General features: G+C 33.5%; 2 protein-coding genes and 1 long non-coding RNA gene across 14 annotated transcripts; all 3 read left to right on the forward strand.

Annotated features, from left to right (window-relative positions):
- The first annotated feature begins 363 nt into the window (after positions 1-363).
- On the forward strand, positions 364-897 carry LOC145127661 (uncharacterized). Its single transcript, XM_079062814.1, has one exon. The coding sequence runs from the start codon at positions 364-366 to the stop codon at positions 895-897; it is 534 nt and encodes a 177-aa protein (XP_078918940.1).
- Positions 898-3807: 2910 nt separating this feature from the next.
- LOC145124260 (putative receptor-like protein kinase At1g11050) lies at positions 3808-6321 on the forward strand. The gene has a single exon (XM_079059530.1). The coding sequence runs from the start codon at positions 4133-4135 to the stop codon at positions 6041-6043; it is 1911 nt and encodes a 636-aa protein (XP_078915656.1). The 5' UTR covers positions 3808-4132; the 3' UTR covers positions 6044-6321.
- A 5950-nt stretch (positions 6322-12271) lies between these two features.
- Positions 12272-15926, forward strand: LOC145124667 (uncharacterized). 12 transcript variants are annotated; one of them, XR_013715672.1, is made up of 11 exons: positions 12272-12849; positions 13119-13190; positions 13347-13467; positions 13550-13673; positions 13806-13871; positions 13957-14017; positions 14411-14551; positions 14628-14861; positions 14957-15042; positions 15252-15300; positions 15384-15926. It is a non-coding gene; the product is annotated as an uncharacterized LOC145124667 (long non-coding RNA). The 12 variants fall into 12 exon arrangements; XR_013715673.1 differs by having other exon boundaries at positions 13372-13467; XR_013715667.1 differs by having other exon boundaries at positions 12272-13190; positions 13614-13673.
- The last annotated feature ends 291 nt before the right edge of the window (positions 15927-16217 follow it).

Below are 16217 nucleotides of genomic sequence, written 5' to 3' on the forward strand. Positions count from 1 at the left end.
TGTTGAAACTATTTGTTAGGTCTTATTTGCTTTTGTTGGAACTATTTTTTGTTATTTTGCTACTTGGAATATGGTTTATCTAATGTTTTGATAGTACTTGTAATATGGTTTATGTAATTTTTATTTGCTACTTGAAATATAGTTTATGTAATTTTTTTTTGCTACTTGAAATATGATTTTTGTAATGTTTATTTGCTACTTGAAATATGATTAATGTAATGTTTTTTTTTTAAGTTCTACTTTGTTTATTTTAGGTTTATAATGGATCACAATCAAAAGTTACTTCTCGTCATTCTTATGTACCTGTACATCCGTTATTTTTGGAAGAGGGGTGTGAAACGATTGCGGGATAATGATTCGGAAATGACGGGACATGAATACACATTGGAGTTATTACATCGTAATCGTTTACAATGTGTTGAAGTACTACGTATGTCCCGTGACTCTTTTGTACGACTATGTGCTCATTTTAGAGCAAATTACTCATTAAAGGACAGCAAACATGTATCGGTTGAGGAAAAGATGGCTATGTTTTTTATGATGATCGGCCATAATCAACGTTACGTGATTATCAAGCGGAGATTTCAACACTCGAAGCAAACAGTTCATAAATTGTTTTATGAAGTGTTGGAAAAAATGATGCTTTTCGCACAAGATGTTATAGTACCAACTTCTTTTAATCCGAATCCAAACATTCCAGGACATAATAGGAGGCTACGACGGGTTTTCAAAGGGGCGGTTGGTGCACTTGATGGCACTTTGATACATGCTGTTGTCCCTGCTAAGAAACAAGACTTATATAGAAGTAGGGGAAAGGGAGATTGCTACCAAAACGTATTGGCAATTTGTGACTTCAACATGATGTTTACATTTGTTGTGGCTGGTGGGAAGGGGTAACGCATGACTCTAGAATATTATCAGAAGCAGTAGCCGATCCACAAGCATCATTCCCGTTTCCACCACCAGGTAAGTTTTTGTTTTTTTAAATATTTTTATCTTACTTTGAAAATTGATTAGTGTTTTTCATTTTTTACAGACAAATATTATCTTTGTGATGCCGCGTATGCACACACTCGAGGATTTATGGCCCCTTATCGTAATGTGAGGTATTGGCTTGGAGATTTTCGTCAACGACGTGCGTTGACCAATAAAGAAAAATTTAACCACGGACATGCAAAACTTCAGAATGTCATTGAGCGTGTGCTTTTGGTGTTTTGAAAGCACGCTTCCCTATATTGAAGAGGATGGCACCATTTCCGTTTGTGACACAAAGAAACATTGTCATGGCATGTTTTGCGCTTCATAATTTTATAAGGAGAGAAGGACTGAGTGATGAGTATTTCGCACGATACGATGAACCCAATGTCCTGTTTCGAAATAACAATGTTCCCGTTGAGGATGGTGAAGACGAGATTCCAACACATGGTACTGCAGCAGACCGTGAATATATGACTCAGTTAAGGGATGAAATTGCTGATCAGTTGATGCACAATATAGATTGAATTGTTTTAAATGAAATTGTTATTGTAAAACCTAATTTTTTTTATTGTATGACTAATTTAGTTGCATGAATTTTATTTTCAATGTTATAAGACTATTATTATTAAAATTTTAGTGTTGAAAAATCATTTTAAGTTTGTAAAATCATTTTATTTAAAATTCAGTTTATTTCAATAGCTTGCAGACGTTAAAAAACAAACAGTCTTCTTATTGCAGACTGCAGACGTTTGGTCCACCTCTTCTGCTGCAGAGGCTTGCAGATGTGGTCCGCAGACTGCAGACATTTTGGCTTCAGAAAAACAAACATCACCTTACCGTTGTAGGGTTGGATCTTTTATTCGAAAGATTAATTAAGTTTTGTTGCATGTAATTGTATTCATGAAGTAGTTAGCTGATATTAGTAGGGGTTATTCAGCAGCTGATGGCAGAGTGAGGTGGGAATCCTAGGAGAGTCTAGGAAGCGCCTTAGAGGAAATGGTGCGTTGTTTAGCAGCGTATATTCATTTGAGAGCGAGTATATGTGACTGGATCAGACGATATTGGACATGAGTAATGTTTATCAATATATAATAATACAATAAAAAGTAATCTAATAAAAAGAAATTAAAAAATAATTAATGTATAATAATTGAATAAAATTAAAAATAAGAGATGCAAAAATAGTCATTCTAGTTTGGTTGCAGAAATGGTCTCTAAGAGTAAAATTGTCAGTTTAAAAAGTTAATAGCAAAACTGTTAAATTTAATATTTTTTGACAAAAAACACATTATGTATCCAAAATTGAACCACTTTTGCATCAAAAAACATTTTTGGACAACAACCACATAATTTTGACAACCACAATGACCATTTTTGCAATTTTGTTTCATCAAAATGTCGACTTCACAAAGATTTTTTTGAAAAACAAGTGTATCGATAAAGGAAATCGGAAAACACAAGAAATCATTCGATATAACTTGCGATGAAATAAAAAAAAACATATTGAAATGTATAAAATATTATGATGATGATCGTGTTAGCCATAATCCAAAAATGAAAACAAAAAACCTCTAAAAAAGAAACGAAAATTTTCAGAAATTAGGTTTTTCCACATACCTCTTCTTCGATTTCTCAAATCTTTGAATCAAATTGCACGTAATCTATGTTGTTTCGTGTACATTCTTCAGAATTTATCTAAGAATTGATTTGTATGGAATGCTAGCAGTGATTTTGATTGATCCGTATCGGAGGAGAGAATTGGGATACTCAAAAAACCCACCAGTGCCATTAAAAAAAACCCACTTATTTACAATAATGTCTTACGATCTAAGTCATCCATGATATTAATCTAGTGGTCCAGAAAGGGTTCTCGGGTTCTCAAGAATTTTTGGTTATCAAAAGATACCCAATGGAAAACCAATTACATAAAAGAGTGAAACCACCGAACCATCTACATCTACATCGAGAAAATTAGAGACTAAGGTCGTGTTTGTTTTTTGGAAAAAATTCTTTTCGACCTTTTATGTCTATGGGCGGAAAGACATTTGACAAAAATAATGTTTGTTTTTCAAAAGACAAAAGACATAAAAAAAAGTCTTTTTGTCCTCTTTTTTCTAAAGACAAAAAAATAGCTTTTGATTCTGGAAGACGTTTTAATAAGTTCTAACATATGTGATATTTCTTTTTCCACCCCAATGTCTCCATCACTATTGTCACCGCCACCGATGCCGCCACCTCCACTGCCACCACCTCCACCTCCACATCGCCACCACCTACGCCCCCACACCCCCACCACCCCTATCTCCGCCACCTCCACTACCAACAACAACACTACCATCGCCGCCACTACCAACACCAAAACTACCGGGTTTTTTTATGAAGATTTAAAAAACAAACAATTTTTATGAAGACGAAAGATAAGAAAAATAATTTTGGTCCATACTTTATTTCGTAGACATGGAAAAAAACTGAAAACATTTTACCTTTTAAAAAACAAACATCACATAAATCTTTAACTTTTTGTAAAAACATAAGGAAAATTTATTTAACTTTTTGTAAAAACATAAGGAAAATTTATGTAGTTTTGTGAATATTTAATCTACAAATTAAAATAAAAAAACAATAAAACCAATTAAAACATCTAATCAATATAAAAACGTGATTTACATTATAGTTTTTCATTATTATTTACAAGTTACAACAATATAAACAAATTAATCAAATTTCTATATAAATATATACCAAAATATGTTTTTTATATTAAAACAATGTAATATATTGTCTTTACGTAGTTCAAAATCCAAATACTACAAAACGAACATGTATACCTCATCACTTTTCGTGGCGACACCCCAACGAACGGAAGGGTACCTTTGACTCTGTTTATCGTTTTGGGAACATCACCATCACCATCACTATTTACTCCTCCCCAATCTGCAAATCGCTATCTCCTTGCCTTTCTACGATGTTGCTTTAGCCAGCCATTTACGAAAGCTTTTACCCACGTACCCAATTTCGACACTCCTACTTTCTTTTCTCCTCTATCTCTCTCTCTTTCCTCCTCTGTGTTTTCGTTTTTGTTTCATAGATCCCCATGAATTTCTTTCTCCCAAGTTGATTTCCATTTGCTAATTCCCAAACCCATAAATCAAACATGAATCTTTTAGTAACTACGTTTGTATTTGCAATTCTCTGTTGTTCATCCCTAGTTCAATCTCAAACACTCACCAATTCAACCTCTTGTCCCATAAACTACGACTACGTGCGCCGGATTCAATGGCCGACCGTCGACTGCCGTCATTCCCGTGATCCAACCAAAACCGTCACCAATTCCACCACTTGTTGTCAAACCTTGCTTAGCGTCTTCGGCATCGGCTTAGCTCAACACCTGAAAGAATCATCTCTATTTAAACTCCCAGATCTTGCTACATCCTCGTCTTGTCTCTCCGATTTTCAAATGAAACTCAACTCACTTTCCCTCCCCAATAACCTCGCTTCCTTTTGTTTTGACCCTATGCAGTTTGTCATTTCGTCGAACACCTGTGCTGCAATTCAGAACCTCCAAGATTGGCGCCGCAAGTTGGGGAATAAAACGGTTCTTGATTCGTCGTGTCAAAATGATCTCTCTGATCTTACTTCGTGTGATGATTGTGTTGCTGCTGGGTTAGCGGTTCACAAACAACTAAATTCTATGGATGGTAATTCTTCTCATTCAAGCGACTGTTTTTACTTCGTTGTTCTTTATGCTGCTGGTATTGTCAATGAGCTCGGACCTCAAAGTACTGGTGCTGTAGCTTGTACTTTCGGGATTAACTTCTTACCCAAATCCCATAAAAATACTCGTTCTTCTTTGATATATGGATTGGTTGGAGCACTTGTTGCTGTTGTAGTAATGTCTTGTTTCGTGGGGTTATACTTGTGGTGGGATAGAAAGAGGAAAAGGGAAAACACCGATGAATCAGGCACAGATGAATTCGAATCGACTCGGCCAAGAAGACGACCAAACACTGGTTCTATATGGTTCAAGTTTCACGACCTTGAAAAGGCAACCGATAACTTCTCCTCAAGCAATTTCATCGGTAGAGGTGGATTTGGGGTTGTTTATAAAGGTGTTCTCTCCGATGGGTCTGTTGTCGCTGTCAAAAAGATAATCGATTCAGAGTTTGAAGGCAACGATGACTTCTGTAACGAAGTTGAAATCATTAGCAAATTAAGGCATCGAAACCTTGTCCCACTTATCGGGTGTTGTATCCATGGCGAAGATGAAGATTACGAGAGGAGAGATGATCAAAGATTCCTTCTTTACCAATACATGTCAAATGGTAACCTTGAGGACCATTTATTCCCATCCATGAGTCGAAAACCTAAACTGACATGGCCTCAAAGAAAGAGTATAATCCTAGATGTAGCGAAAGGGTTAGCTTATCTTCACTATGGAGTAAAACCTGCAATTTATCATCGAGACATCAAAGCTACAAATATACTTCTGGATTCAAACATGAGAGCTCGAGTAGCAGATTTCGGATTAGCCAAGCAAAGTAGAGAAGGACAATCTCATCTAACCACCAGAGTCGCCGGAACCCATGGCTATTTAGCGCCGGAATATGCTCTATACGGCCAACTAACGGAAAAAGGCGACGTATACAGTTTTGGGGTTGTGATTTTGGAGATTATGTGTGGGAGAAAAGCTCTGGATTTATCTTGTTCAGATTCGCGTGGTTTCTTGATTACTGATTGGGCTTGGTCGCTTATAAAAGAAGGGAAATTAGGGCATGTTTTGGATCCTTCGTTGTTGGGAGAAGGTGAAAATTCGGAGACTATGAACCCTAGAGGGATAATGGAGAGATTTGTGCTTGTGGGAATTTTGTGTGCTCATGTAATGGTGGCTTTAAGGCCTACGATTATGGATGTATTGAAGATGTTGGAAGGAGACGTTGAAGTGCCGGTGATTCCTGATAGGCCAACGCCTCTTGGCCACCCTACTTTCACCGGAGATGGAAAATCTTTTAATATTTCGCCGGTGTTGAGTGGGCTGCAATTGCAGGCCACCGACATGCTCAGGTAGGTCAATAAACAATAAAACAAATGTTTAGAATTATAAATTGTGTTAATTTTAAACTGAATTTGGGAAAATTTAGGAAGGAATCGAGCATTAGATGTGACAAAAAGGGTTATGAAAACATGGACATTATTTTGTATTTTAGGAGTTTTATTATTTCGGGCGCGTCATGATTGGTTGAAATTTTTGTTGTTTTAGTAGCCATAATGGCTTTGGAGCAACTCTTCACGTGTAAATTGTATGTATAGTTTGGACTTATTAATAAAATTATTTTATTTTTTTTATTTTAATACTTTAATGTAGGGTTAATGACGTAGGAGGGTAATAAGATTTTAACTTTGTCCACATAAGGTCCTTAAGGTTTTTTTTTTATACATATTACACCAATATGGTTGTTATAAACTGTTTAAAAAGAATAATAAAGTTTTAATTTTGTCCATATTAGGTTCTTAAGGTCTTTTTTTGTACATATTACACCAACATGGTTGTTATAACCGTTTAAAAAAAGATAATAAGGTTTAATTGTGTCCACATTAGGTCCTTATTTTTAATATTTTTATCATTTCATCTAACATTTTTACAATTTATATTAGTATCTAGTTAGATGGCTTCATCATTTCATCTTTTCATTTTAGTCGCCCATTCACCACAACCACGATTTCAATCGAAATGTTACATAACAATTTTTTTTCATTTTTACGAAAAAAAAGCTAAAAATAATGAAAAGCTAAAAATATCGAAAAAAAAACCTCTTAATTATCGAAAAAAAAGCTAAAAATAATGAAAAGCTAAAAATATCGAAAAAAAAGCTAAAAATATCGAAAAAAAAAAAGAATGAAAATAATGAAAAGCTAAAAATGACGAAAAATGAAAAGATGAAATAATGAAAAGCTAAAAATGAAAAGATGAAATAATGATGAAGCCATTCTTTCGATATTTTATATTAGTATCTAGTTAGATGGCTTCATCATGAAATGATGAAGCCATTTCTAAAAATATCGAAAAAAAATATCGAAAAAAAAGCTAAAAATAATGAAAAATAATGAAAGTCTTAATGATTAAGACTATGTTTGGCGTCACAGCTAACTGATAAGCTAGTTTATTTTTCGATATTTTTTAAGTTGTCATGTTTGGGAAGCCAAAAAGTAGCTTATAAACTATCATTTTAAAAAGCTACTTAGACTAGTTTTTTAAAAGTTTTTTTTTAATTTCCAAATATACCTCTTAATTAATTAAGAAAACATATTTTTTAAATGTCATTTTATGTCATTATATAAATTCCGGATAGCTTATAAGCCAGTGGCAGAGCTAGAGTCAAAGTAAAAGAGTATCCCGACAAGTAATGAGGTATCCCCGATAAGTAATTGTACAAAAAAATTGTAAAAGAGTTGGATGAAATAATGAAGTCATCTAACTAGATACTAATATAAATTGTAAAAGAGTTAGATGAAATGATAAACATATTAAAATAGGAACCTAATGTGGACACAATTAAACCTTATTACATTTCTTTAAACGGTTATAACAACCATGTTGGTGTAATATGTACAAAAAAAGACGTTAGGGACCTATTGTGGACAAAATTAAAACATTATTACCTTTTTTTAAACGGTTATAACAACCATGTTTGTGTAATATGTACAAACAAAAACATTAAGGACCTAATGTAAACAAAGTTAAAACCTTATTGCCCTCCTAAGTCATTAACCCTTTAATGTATCAAAGGAATTTGGATTCTGGTGTGATGGAGTATTTCTTCTTCGATTCTGTATTTTTTTTTTTTTTTTGTTAGAACGTTTTTGTTTTGAATGATAAGAAGTAGAAATTTGTAACCCCCAAATTTGGTGAGTCGGCGTAGCAAAATGGCAAACTGTCGGTCGATAGGAGCTGTTCACCGGCAACATGGTGTTTTGCCGGCCGATTAAAGATGCCCTTGGACTTGGAGTGCCTTGTATAACTTCAATAAAAAATCTAGTGGGATAAGTTAATGTAAGCTATGATTAATTTTTTAGAACGATCTTGTATAACATATTTTTTTAGCGAAAATTACACTAATGGTCATTGTGATTTGTTGTTCATTTTTTTATGCACAAATCATGATTTAACTATGTTTTGTTGCACATTACGTCCTTTTGACAGACGAAGTCAATGAGGGGTTGTTAACCCTCACCTGCCCTAGACTTGAGGGAAAATTTGTCCACGTAAGTTATCTCATATGTTAATCGTTTGGATGTTTTTTATACTTATATAATAGAATAGAATTTGTTTCCTTTGGGTGATTTGAATTTAAGACATTGTATCATATAAACATACTATGTTATCTACTTATTTAAAGGTGTAAAGACAGAGAGGAAGAAAGAACATTTAGGCTATGTTTGGCGTATTAATTGAAAAGTTAGCTGTTAGCTGAAAAGCTAATTGTTAAATAAAAAGCTAGCTGATAGCTGAAAAGTTAACTGATAAAAAATGAAATTTGATAAAAATCAGCTGAAATATATAAAATTACATAAAATGACATTTAAGAGTATGTGTTTCTATAATAAAGTAAGAAGTATATTTGAAATTAAAAAAAAAATCCTAAAAAACTAGTCTAAGTAGCTTTTCAAAAAAACCTAGTTTATAAGCTGTTTTTTGGCTTGCCAAACATGACAACATAAAAAAAAACTCAAAAAATAAATTGGCTTATCAACTAGCTGTGACGCGCCAAACACAGGCTTAGTTTTACGTGAGATGATTTAATACAAAGTAGTTGTTATTAGTAATTTCTTTTTTTCGTTTTGATTAGTTTAGATGTGGCCAATGAGGTTTTAATCACTTGAAGACCATAATGTTTTTATTGAACAGTGAAGTGTAGATCAGTAGCAACCCCCTCTAGCTAAGTAAAAAAATAGAGAATTACTAATGTAGCAATTTTTCCTAATTAACTATACAAAAATTAGTAATTGTCCAAAAATAGCCCGCCAAAACCGTAGGTAATTAGAGTGTGATACTGTTTTGCCAAAGCGTCTACTATTTCGGGTTAACTATAAAAAAAATTCTTTTTTTTCATTTCGAAAATCTAAAACCGTAGGTTCTTTTATAACCTACAGTTTCCTCCCGACGAACTACGGTTTTCCAAACCGTAGTCTACGGTTCTGGGTAAAAAGTCTACGGTTTTATATATATATATATATATATATATATATATATATATATATATGGAGAGTAGTTTTACAAAAAAATATTTTTAACAAAATAATTGTCAAAAAACTACTCTACATTTTACAAACAATATTTTTTATCAAAATAATTCTCAAAAAACTACTCTCCATTTATTTAAATAAAAAATTAAAAAATTAAAAAAATTAAAACCGTAGACTTTTTACCCAGAACCATAGACTACTGTTTGGGAAACCGTAGTTCGTCGAGAGGAAACCGTAGGTTATAAAATAGCCTACGGTTTTAGATTTTCGAAATGAAAAAAAAAATTATAGTTAACCCGAAACAATATACAATTTGGCGAAACAATAGCCCATTGCCCTGAAACTGTAGATTTCCCCCTTTGACCGTAGTCAACAACGTGACATCCCCAAATTTATCGGCCAGAAAAGAGCGATTTAGTTTATGCTTTTAAAATAAAATCAGAATAATCTTCCAAAAGATGTTGCGGAATTTGTTCCAAAAACAAAATATAATAAAAATTTATCAAAGCATTTCTTAAAGAAATGTATTTTCTTTATATAACAAAACATCGGGATGTCATGTTCCGATACAGACCAAAAGCATAAATAGTACATTATAAGCCTTACAACAGATAGTTACATCTACTAGCCTATAATCCAAAAATCATTCGTCATCATCCCAATTATGCTATGGGTCCACTACCTGTAATATAAAAAACTAAGTGGGTCAGGCTTGGGAGTCTGATGAGCATATAGGGTTTTCAACCCACAAATAATAATAAATTTATTAATTTCATCAACCAATAATAAATTTATTAATTTCATCAACCAACAATAACCATGATTACCCGTTCCCGTTATCCTCACTTTACGTCCCTAAATACCTATCATAAGGGACCTAGTTTAAGAATTTTCATCGGGGTGACAACACTGATTTAGCGGATTCCTCAGCAATTTATGTCAAATAAGGCAACCATGTGGGGGATAGAGTATATCATTGAACACTAAGTTCACAAATACCTACAGGTTGCGAGCATGCTAGCGTTCCACTGGACTGTCTAGAAAGGTTCGTGGTCGTCATCTATACTCCGCTAGATGACTGAAACAACAACAATATCGAGGTCTCTCATCATTTTAATACACATCAACTATTTATCTACCCATGTTTTACCCAACATATTTGTAGATAAAAATACATATACAATTTAAAACTTGTATAAAACATCTATTCAACACTCATCTCAAATAAACAAACAATATAATTACACAACATGTATTTTATAGAAAATACTTCATATCTATGTGTAAGATGAAAGTGACTATACACTCACTTGATTTATCGATAATCGGGCAACACTTCCTTTCTTAAAACGATCGTTTCCGATAAAACCGGGATGTTTTCCCAAAAATCGGGCTTCACGCGGGCAGAGTTTCGTCTCGAAAAACTCTTTTCTCAGGATCTTTGGGCTCTCCGGGACTTGCGCATGATGCTAGGATGATATAATAGGCTTGGGGTATTTATTGTAAAAAAAAGGAAAGTGGAGGGTGAGAGGAGTGAAAATTTGTAACATAAATACGGTTGGCTTCGATCACTATTTATAAGGGACCGAAGCACCTAATTACGTTGGACGTAATTCTTCGGTACGCGGGGCGTACTGCCTCACACATCTCTTCGTTGGGCGTAACTTTGTACGCTGGGCATACGAAGGGATCATATCGGACGCGTCAAGGCTATGACACGTGTCTCTCATGCAAAGGAGTAGGGGAGGTGACTGACTCTGGAACACTTACACGAGTACGCTGGGCGTACTATGAATTTTCAAACTTCAAAATTTCGTAACTTTCGCATACGAGCTCCGTTTTTTACGTTCTTTATATACACGCGTAGGTGAGACCGTGCTCTACAACTTTCATTAAGACCCCGTCGGCTAATTTTGACTTTATTTTTAACAGGTCGGGACAGGAAAAACCCGTTAAAAATTCATAATTTTTTCATCCGACGTCCGTTTTCGTCTGTCTTTTTACCGTTGAACTACTATCAACAAGATCTTCGATTCTTGTTTAGGTTGTTTCGGCTAAAAATCACTCGATCTAAAATTCGAGTTTCAGGCTTCATACTGCTAAGTCGAAACTTAGAAAAATCATAAATTCCTCATACGAAGTCAGATTTGGGCGTTCTTTTTACGCACGCTCTCGGTTTAACGAACACTACGACTTTCGTTTAGATCACTAATGCTAAAAAGAACTTTATCGTAAATTCACTTTTTACGTCACACAGCGTCATGCCGGTTCTGTCGCGAAACTTCGACAGGTCATAATTTCTTCGTTATAACTCGGATTTCGGTATTCTTTATATCTCCGGAATCCTTGTTTCAACCACTACAACTTTCTTCATAGATATCGGGTTCATTTAATATTTATTTTCGACGTTTATTTTTTATCCTTAACTTATTAAATCATAATAATTAAGCATAAAACACATAATAATCAAATAATACAACTTATTATTTCAAAACAAGTTACAAATGTTGGCCTAGACTATTACATCATCATTAATGTCTAGCCTAGAAACACGGACGTTACATCAACGCTCGTTGATCGTAGTCAACTCTGAACGAACTACTCTTTTGTGGGCTATTTTTGGCTAATGTGTTTTTTCGGCTATTTTTGGATAGGTAATTAGGTAAAATGGCTAGTTTAGTCATTTCCTAAAAAAAATATCAAATGTGAATTTATTTCATGTTGTATATATAATGGAATTTAAATATGATTATGCAAACCATTATTAGAATTATTTATTTCACAAAAATATAAAAATTTGATACGGTGGAACTTAAAATCTGAAACTAAAACAACATAAAAGAACAATATTATTAAATATATTAATTGTAAGGCATCTTTGTGAAAAGTTTTTCATTGTCATTGGTTGTTTTTTTTTCTGCAATATTCGTTTTTCCACAAGATTTTTTTTAATATTATTAAATATTTTCTGCACTTAAAGGGCATCGTCTGTATAGTCCAATAAAAATGGGTTTGGTGTCCATACACGTGTTCCTTTTTCCATCGATTGAAACTAAAATCGGATTGTTCCCCACCGCCTCCTCACCCTATCAGTACACACATTTCCCTCTATTCATCCACACTGCCTCCTCACCCTATCAGTACACACATTTCTCTCTATTCATCCACAGTTTTCCCACCACCGCTTCTTACATCGATTTCTAGAAGAACACATTTTCTTTATATCTTTTGATCCGTCTCTTCGCCACAACGTCACCAACATCGAAGAACGACCACCCCACTCCCTAAAACGACGCAGTCCAACACCGTCGCCCCTCCCCCCCCCCCCCCCCCCCCCCCCCCTTCCTCCTCTGCTACCAACGCTCCTGGATTTCCCGTCATTGGGTTACTTTAGATGTGCTCTATAAAATTTTTTCTTATTCTCTAGGGTTTTTTTGTCTGTCTTAACTGTTAAGATCGACACCACCACCAAAGCACCATCGAAGCACCTCACCACCACCGCAACAGTCATCGCCTGCACAAACCATAGCCTTAGCAACTGAGTAGCGCGACAACCCCTTTTGGTGGACGTGCGGTTAACGGGATTCAACTATGACCACAGTAACAATGGATGGATCGTTTCTTTTCCAGGTAATGAGTATCTAGAATTTAGTGATTTTTATTTCGATTTAAGCTTTCTCCTAAAACACAAATCAAACTCTGATTTTTTTACCCCACATCTAATTTCATCAGGACCTAATATCTAATGTTTTAGGTTTTGGTTGCATTTTTTTTGTGATTAGTGGTTTTGCAGCTACCCCATACGTGAGCACTTACCAAATGACTACCAAATGATGAATATATTTTAAATTCTGAAGGCAGATTGTGATTTCTGTAAAAGATGTTTTTATTTGATATAGGATGTAGATGGTGCAACTCCAAAGGTAGGTCGAAAATCAGTGATGTATCTCACTCAATGTGCCTAATATGAGGTGATGATCATAAATACTTTTCATTTGATATTTTCACACTCAAGAATTATTTCTTAAAATCCACTAGATTTTGGTGTGCGATTGCTGGGCCGACTCTAAAACGTATAATGTTTTTTTGGCAAAATTGTCCTCAATATTTGTATTGGTTCGTCATAGGCGCTAAACAAGAAGAAATTGACAGGATCTGGCACCTATCATAGAAGAAAATAAGTGATTGTCGCGTCACAATTTTCCAGACACACACCATTACGCAATTGTTATTCATCGACTATAAATGGTAATTTTATTAAATAATTTCTTAGTTTCTTAAGCACAGGTACAGAAGAAATGATTTTCTCTATTTCTTTTTGGTCTTTTAGATTTTACTTCTCGCTTAATTCTTTAGTTATAAATGATAAATCATTTGAATGATTGCTGAAGCAGCAGCCTAGACCCAGTGAATCTGAGTTCGAAGTTCCAAGGATTTGAGTTTTGAGACTCCAGGTGATTTCTTTAATATTCAAATATTATACTATTTTAATCGAATTACCATTTTTTACATAACGTTCATTACATTTTCCATCTTTTCAAATGCTCTTTTAAATATGATACTTCATTTTGAATGGGTTACTACAGAAGTCACAAGTGACCGGTTCTTATCAATTTGATTGTGTGGTTGGCTTCACAACCACACTCTAACAGGTACTTCGTTCTCTTCTTTTTATATTTTAATTTTCTAACAAAGATGAGTGGAGGAAACTAATGGTGAAATGAACCGATTTCCTAGGCTTTTTTAAGGGGAATCCAAATGAGTAAAACTCCCATTCAACTTGACCACACTCTAATAGGTACTTGATTATCTTCCTTTTATATTTTAATTTTTTAAGAGAGAGGAGATGAGGAAACTAATGGGTGAAATCAACCAAATTCTTATGGTTTCTTTTCAACTGGAATCCAAATAAGTAAAACTCTCAAAATTTGGAATTATATTTTCTACTTCTCCATAAATCAGCAACGTTAAAAGGGAAAGTTCTTTGAATATGTTAATAGAAACCATAAAGATTTTCATGAAATTTCTTGAAATTCCACAAATGACATTGCTCTCTTTTAATAAAAAGAATTTAAGCAAGTAAGTTTAAATCATGTATTATTACTATTAATTACTAATTAAAAAACAATTATTAGATTTGAATGAAAATTAGACATATGACTATACTTAAAAACCAATCATTTAAGTGTAGGAGGTTTGGTGATTAAGTGGGTGTGAAAGAGAAGACTTACCAGTGAAAAGGGAATAGTGTGGATGTTTACATGTACAACAATGCCTGTGGAGCTGTAGGTTATTTGATTGCATGTTTGGGTCATCTCAAACAATCTTGAAGGTAATCATCGGTTTCTTTTTTAGTCCAAACCATATGGGTGTTTTACAACTTCTTAACCTCTTTATATTTTTTGCAGGTGGTATGAAGATAGAAAAGATTTCTCTAAGAATAATTGATAGCTTGAGTTTATTTAACTTTTCAAGCTCACTTAGAAAACCAGGATACTTTACATTATAGCACAAAGGGTGATAAAGCTTCCTAAAAGATTTGGGGTTCAGTTGCATATGATGATGATCTAATGGCTGCCAACACATCCCTAGAATTTTATTTTAATGATGGCAGTTGTCATAGTTTCTTGGATTTATTTCTGGTGCGTTTATGCTCTAGGTGGATGATTATGTTCAAGATCGTTGGTAGGAAATTTTACAATATGGTGACTATTTTGCCCCTGATTAGTGTTTTTAGGTGTGGTGCTGTTTTCGTGCTTGGTGTGCGAGGATTTCGTCTCTTTTCATCCGCCTTCATTTATGCTGGTTGTCTATGCTCCCAAGGTTGCTGATGCAAGAAATGTCAATATACTTTCAATTATTTGTTTGCTATTATTTTTTTAATGATTATTAAAAAAAGGATTTCTCCTTCTATTCAACTACCTTGAGTTATTTATGATTAATAAATTCAAATATTTTAGTAAACAAACAATACAAAGTCAATAAAAAAATATTCTTTTGCTTAATATTTTTCCTTTCTTTCTTATAAACAGAAGGATCCTACCGACCATTGATCTTGTAGGCAAGCATGCTTTGTTTGGGGTAAGTTTTATTTGGATTTTCACAATTTCATGTTCTTTATTCATAAACATGCTAATTATTTAATTATTAATTTTTTTTTGTAGATTTTCTATTTTGTTGGATTTGGATTAGAAAGAATGGGTGATGTAGATGCAAAACAATGAGTTAAAAGATGTTGCATAAGTGAAAACGAAGTAGAGGTCTAAAAGAAAGAAATAATAACATCCCCACTTCTCATCTCTTTCTAATACAATATAGCTTTTTTCAAAAAAAAATTTCTTATAAAGGCATTGTACTTTGTACAACTACCTGATTTTAGCATCATATTTTCCTTTTTTTTTTTTTTGCTTATTATGTCATAATGAGCAAGAATTTCGGTTATTTTTCATCTTGATACAAATGTTCATATTTTGACTAAATTGCAGGTTACAGTAACATCTTGATTATATTTCTTTTAACTTTTTTTTTTCTCATCAACCCATTGTATTTGGGTCCTAATTATGTATCATTGATGTTTTATGATAAAAAAAAATTATAGCTTTCATTGTTTCTTTCAAAGCTAACACCATATTTGATAAATTTGTCACTTTGATGAAAGAGAAAATGACAATCTCCTTTAATAGATCATTAGATTTTGAATTATTGTATAGATGAATGGTTGCCATTGTTTCATTTTGGATTTTTAGAGGCATGCCGCTAAGCATATAACATCAGGCAACACACTCATTCAAACATGTCGTTTTCTTTGGCGTATCCAACCCCGCAATGCGGAATTCTTCCCTAGTTAAGATTAATGTACTACAAAGAAAATATATGCTTAGATAAATTAAATCAATTATTATATTTAATTTAATAAAACCAGATGTGTTATTTAAAATTCAATCTAAAAAATATATAAAAATACATTATTATTAATCAAATTTCATATATGACGATAT

The sequence above is a fragment of the Lactuca virosa genome, chromosome 7 (genome assembly GCF_052849685.1).
Source record: "Lactuca virosa cultivar CGN04683 chromosome 7, Lactuca_virosa_CGN04683_v6, whole genome shotgun sequence".
Classification (NCBI taxonomy): Eukaryota; Viridiplantae; Streptophyta; class Magnoliopsida; order Asterales; family Asteraceae; genus Lactuca; species Lactuca virosa.

Coding starts and splice junctions, on each gene's coding strand:
- LOC145127661 (XM_079062814.1), top strand. CDS start 364: ATGACGGGACATGAATACACATTGGAGTTATTACATCGTAATCGTTTA.
- LOC145124260 (XM_079059530.1), top strand. CDS start 4,133: ATGAATCTTTTAGTAACTACGTTTGTATTTGCAATTCTCTGTTGTTCA.